The sequence below is a fragment of the Canis lupus genome, chromosome 9 (genome assembly GCF_003254725.2).
Source record: "Canis lupus dingo isolate Sandy chromosome 9, ASM325472v2, whole genome shotgun sequence".
NCBI lineage: Eukaryota > Metazoa > Chordata > Mammalia > Carnivora > Canidae > Canis > Canis lupus.
The window spans coordinates 22839711-22845710 of record NC_064251.1 but is presented as its reverse complement, the minus strand read 5'-3'; the positions used below and the strand labels follow the sequence as shown (position 1 = coordinate 22845710).

Below are 6000 nucleotides of genomic sequence, written 5' to 3'. Positions count from 1 at the left end.
CAAGTAAAACAAGCCTCATTTGAGGGTGCAAGGAATAGCCAATAAATATGAATATTTTTTCGGAATTGACTTTTCTAGACAGCATATATCAAGTAATGGGTATATGTTCTTCCCCAAATTACGTTTGCATTTTGAGCTTGGAATTTCACCAATGATTATAACTAAAGCAATCAAAATTGTTTCTACATGACAGCAAAGTGATCAATTTGTTTAGCCAGGTAAGGAAGAAAGAAAAATCAATTTCAGGGACAATGGAAATTAAATTAAGTAAAACATTTAAAAAACATTATATTAATCTCCAGGTTCCAGCAAAGGGCTTGGCATAGTAGTTGTCTTCAAAAAATACCTATTGAGTAAAAAGATTCTACAAAATGGCATAGTGAATTTTTTAGTTTTCAACCCATCACAAAGAGCTAGTATGTAATTTTTCAGTGATTCCACCACAAATGTGCTCCTTCTGCTGGGGATAAATCTTAGATATGATGACCTGCTATTCAGGTTTAGATAGGCATTCCACTTTCGCCAAGAAGAAACATGAGAACAAATCATCACAAGGCCAAATTTGCTAAGCCAGAATAAAGTTTATTAAGGAATAGTCAAAATGGTTATATCTCAAAGAGCAGTAAAATGGCCTAAAAGACAGAAAGAAGGTCTCCAACTCCACTCAAAAGAGGAGAGGAGAAGTTGGGTGAATTCATGAAAACATGGCCCAGGGGCTTGGGATTGATTGAGCCTGAGACAGGTAGTAGTGGGTGTTGAAGGCCAGATGGTGAGCAGCATCCCACACCTGTGCATGGCTGCTTAGCAGGGCTCACAGGGATTCTGACAGCCAGACTGAACATAGGTGGTCAGGTTGATCCCACTCAGTCCAGGAGTTGGGTGGGAAGAATTGAGCAGCCAGCAAGTTGGCACATAGGTGTCAGGCTCACAGCAGGGTGGAGGGCAGGTGTCGCAGCAGGTGGGCTGAAGGAGGCTGATGTCATGGGGGCAGGTGCTGGGCAGGCAGACTCCGCACCGACAGCATTTGTCAGAGGAACAGATGGTGGTGGCAGGGCCGGTGGGGACGCTGCAGCAGCAGGGAACACAGAAAGCCATGATGTCAGGAGTTGGGTTTTCGTTGGGTTGAGAAGAGGAGTCTGTTGGTGTCTCAATGCTTCTCTCTTCTGCCCTGGCTCTTATATACCCACCTCCCTGGGTGTCAGCCTATTACCAAGACTTTTTTCCTTGTGTTTCAGTTTATAGCTATCTCCATTAAAACCAGCTAATTACTTAAGTGTTTATTACCTGGGACACACTCTTTACCTCATAAAAGGGGTTTAGGTTGTTTTGTTGTCAAATTAGGACTCTTCATGTTGGCTCTTTGTCACCTCAAGGACATTTCATTTCAGTCTTCAAAGGCACCGAGTCATTATTCTCTAATCATTATACATCGTTAGTGATGGCCTGGTATGCCAGGTATCTGCAAATCATCTCCACATTTCTTTGCCTGCTTTTCAGATGAAGAGATAAGTAGGCTTTTTGATTGCTATTCTAACAGCAACCAAAGATTCTATGTGATAATTTAGGTCTTCTGGCTGAAAAAGTGCTAAAAGTCTTAGATTTATTTTTCATGGCCCTAAGAAGCTGAATTAAGATGAATGGATGGGATCTATAGAGAAGGAGATTCTGATCCAGTGTAAAGAAACACTTTCTTAGATGTAAAAATCATTTACTTTCCGTTCCCTCCATGCATACAGTAAACAATAACTTGTCAGGGACAGGTAGATGGGAGTCAGGAATTGTACAGTGACAGTGGCAGATGCCATTCAAAACTCAGACCAACGATGTTATAGATTAAGATTGTTGATGACCCCAGAAAACAGTTTTGTGGGGCCATTTAGAGACTAAACTCTGCAATATTTCCTAAAATGAGTTCCATGAACACCTGTTTGATGGAACATTAAAAGGTTATCTGGTAAATACATTTGAGAAATAGAGTTCTTCATTGGTGGACCTTTCAGAGCCTTTAATATGCTAAAATGCTCTCTGACTTTCCAATTAAGAGATATAACAGGTATTTTTCTCCAAAATTACTTGGCCATGGAATCATTTTGTTTGTTAGTTTCCATAGGTTAGCTTCATAGATTAGTGTTCTATAGAGCACAGGTGGGGAGATTACTAAGTTAATATCTAAACTACTAAAATCTGGGGTACCTGGGTGGCTCAATGGCTGAGCATCTGCCTTTGGCTCAGGGTGTGATCCCGGGGTCCTGGGATCAAGTCCCACATTATGTCCCTGCAGGGCGCCTCCTTCTCTCTCTGCCTATGTCTTTGCCTCTCTCTCTGTGTCTCTCATGAATAAATAAATAAAATCTTCAAAAAAAAAAAACCCTACTAAAACCCTAATGATAGAATTATTTAAATACATAAAGATGTAAAACTTACTATGATGTTTTAGAATTGCTTTAGAGTAGGAAAAACATTAAACTAGTAGAACTTTAGAAATATTTTACTTTGAACATCTTAAAGAATATGTTTCCTTGACCCATTTTCATGTAAAATGGCTTAGGCTTTAAAAAATAAGTAGAAAATTATGCAACAAAAAGGAATCAGAAGCCAAAATCACAAGAAGATGGATCGAAAGGGTGCTTAACTGAGTGGGGCACTTGACAGGATGAGCATTGACTGTTATGCTATATGTTGGCAAATTGAACTCCAATAAAAAAATAATAAAAGAAAAAGAAAAAAAAAGAAAGCATGCTTAACATGAAATTGCTTTCATTTTAGCCATTTTAGCCACTACTAGAATGATTTTGTGGTTTTGGTTCCTCTGCTAAAATTTTGCTTGTTGTCCACATTCCTTCCATAGATATCTCTTAGTCCAGTCAAAACCTCATTCATGGAACACCTGCTATAAGTCAGACATTACACAAAAAAAAGAAGCAAAGAGGTGCCTGACCTTGAGGAGGTTGTAGAGAAGAGACACAGAGACGTGAACTGGCAAATGACAACACAGGGTTGTACATTCAGGTTTTCTAGATGATTGGGAGCTTAGAAGTAGGTACCACAGACTTTACCTGGAAGGTTCGGGAAGTACTTCATGAGAAGGTAGCAGTTGTGTAGGTAGAGAACCATGATTAGGAGCTTAGCAGGTAGAAAGGAATAGTCAGAGAATTTCAACAGGTGAAGCAGGGAAACAAAATGCCACAGTACGTTCATGGGATGACAAAAGCATTGCTTGGGAGAAGCACAAAACATGGATTCTGGATTTCCCTTACTTGGGGAGGCTGTGGAGAACAGTGGGAGATGGAGTTGGAAAGTGGGTGAGTGACACAGTAGGAAGAATTTGCACTGTGCCTAGTATGCTACACTCAGGACTTTGAACTTCATCCTCTTGGCAAGGAACATTAATGAAAGGTTTTGAACAGATATGGGACATGATTGGATTTGTTTTTAGAAAGACAACTAGTTTTTGAGTAAAGGCTCAGCTGCATCATTACTTACTAAATATTAGGCCTTGTGCTGAGTGCTTTATGTGTGTTACATAGTTCTTACCACAAGCTTATGATGTACGCAATGTTGCTATCCTTGCCATTTTACAGATGAGGAACCTGGGGCATAGACAAACTAACTAGTAAATGAGTAAGTTATGGAGCTAGCATTTGAAGCCAAGCAGTCTGGCTCCAGATTCTGCACTCTCAACCACTATGCCATACTATGCCCTTTTATGCCATACTATGCCCTTTTACTTGGTATCAGGGTGGTGGTGGGGATGGTGGTGGAGGGACTGTTCTGACTAGAGTGAAAACAACCCTCAAGATGAGTTGGTAGAAGGGTAGGATCAGGTTATTGAAAGTCTTGAGACCATAAAAGGGGAGCTGATTTTAGAGCCTGTTTTCTTAACTAAAATGCTAGCAGTAGAAAGGAAATAATTTGAAGGCAGGGACAGTGGTTCTATGGGGGGTGTTGAGGAGGGTATGATTTCTGTCTTAGAGAAGAAGGGATATATCTGGGATTTCTCATCACGCTATGCAATTTCTTGGGGACCACTGGTGGCACATCAGTTTCCACAATAAAACTCATTTGTGTTTTTAAGATGACTAGAATATGGTCATCTTATCCTCTGCTAATAGGTAGCATTTATTGAATACATATACCAAGTGCTAAGCATAGTGCTGAGTATTTTGTGAACATTTTCTTTTTTTTGCCAGCAAATGCCAAATTTATTATTGAATATATATATTACTGGTTATTATTTTAAATCCTCCATAATCAATTACAAATTATTATTATTTTTTAATAAATTTATTTTTTATTGGTGTTCAATTTGCCAACATATAGAATAACACCCAGTGCTCATCCCATCAAGTGCCCCCTCAGTGCCCATCACCCAGTCACCCCCACCCCCCGCCCACCTCCCCTTCCACCACCCCTAGTTTGTTTCCCAGCATTAGGAGTCTCTCATGTTCTGTCTCCCTCTCTGATATTTCCCACTCATTTTTTCTCCCTTCCCCTTCATTCCCTTTCACTATTTTTTATATTCCTCAAATGAATAAGACCATATAATGTTTGTCCTTTTCCGATTGACTTATTTCACTCAGTGTAATACCCTCAGTTCCATCCACGTCGAAGCAAATGGTGGGTATTTGTTGTTTCTAATGGCTGAGTAATATTCCATTGTATACATAAACCACATCTTCTTTATCCATTCATCTTTCGATGGACACTGAGGCTCCTTCCACAGTTTGGCTATTGTGGACATTGCTGCTATAAACATCGGGGTTTTGTGCACATTTTCTTCTTTATTTCTTATAACCCTATAAGATCAGGACTATTAATACACCTAATTCTCAGAAGACAAAACTGAGAGTAAGGATAATAAATAATGATTTAAAGTCATACACCTAGTGAATGACAGCTTGTCTAACAGCAATTCTTCATATTTATAGTAAAAATTAGCATTTTTCTGGGATTAAATTTTACACAACTGTAAACTGTATTCATTCATTTTTTAAAATTAGTTAATTCATTCAGCAAAATACCCAGCACCATGGTAGGTGCTATGCATATAGAAGTTAACAGGTCGGATAAGAGCCTTGTGGTCAGGGTATTCATTCTAGTAGGGGAAGATAGGCAATAAAAAAAAATAAAGAAATGACAATGAGAAGTAACAGGTGCCAGAAGAAAATAAAATGGTGAAGTGACAGAGTGGTGGGAGGTGATGCAGGGAGTGCACTCCATTGGCCAGGGCAGTTGGCAACTTCTCTTGCCAGGTGGCTGGAGTGTGGCAAATGAGGAGTGTGAAAGTAGATGAAGTTCATGGAGGTAGGTAGGTGCCGGGCCATGTAGGATTTTGTAGGCTCAATAGAGTTTAGGTTTTATTCTAAAGGCACTGAGAATGCACTGGATGCTTTGGAGCAGGGGGCGATAACATGTTATGTTCTGCAGAAAGTGAGATGCAGCAGGGTCAAAGTGGAAACAGACAGAACAATCAGTGGTCCAGGTGAGAGGATGAACAGTGATGCCAGTGATTGATAAACCAGTAAGAGTTGGAAGAGTTGGGGATATGTTTTTGAAAGTAGAGATGATAGGTTGTGCTGATTAAGAAGACATGTGGAGAGAGAAACAAAGGATCATATTTAGGTCTCAGATTTACTCGTAGGTAAGAGGGGGCTTGAGCCACAGAGCTGCCATCTGGAGTGGTGGGAAGCGGGGGATGGTGAGGTCATTGTAGGACCTGCAGGATGAGCAGCCTGAAGCCCATGAGAGGTAGCAGGGCTGAAGACACAGGAGGCTCCAACACCCAGACACAGAATGTGCTTACTACTAAGTTCCTGGCCTAGGATGAAAGGTCACTTTTATGTGTGTTAGTCACAGTTTGTTGTGTGCCTTACCAACATCCTGGATTTCTAGGGTGCTGTTGGGAAAACCCTCCCATGACGGCACCTCCCGAGTCAGCAAGAATGTCAGTGTGGGGAGATTTCACACTTCGAGGCAACTCAATTTTCTTTAAGCCTGATG

General features: G+C 40.4%; 1 protein-coding gene across 1 annotated transcript; it reads right to left on the bottom strand.

Annotated features, from left to right (window-relative positions):
• Window positions 1-561: 561 nt before the first annotated feature.
• Window positions 562-1142, bottom strand: LOC112655273 (keratin-associated protein 3-1). Its single transcript, XM_025440301.3, has one exon. The coding sequence runs from the start codon at window positions 1093-1095 to the stop codon at window positions 802-804; it is 294 nt and encodes a 97-aa protein (XP_025296086.1). The 5' UTR covers window positions 1096-1142; the 3' UTR covers window positions 562-801.
• Window positions 1143-6000: the final 4858 nt, after the last annotated feature.

What these genes read in the sequence shown, in the direction of transcription:
- LOC112655273 (XM_025440301.3), bottom strand. Translation starts at nt 1,095, where the DNA reads ATGGCTTTCTGTGTTCCCTGCTGCTGCAGCGTCCCCACCGGCCCTGCC.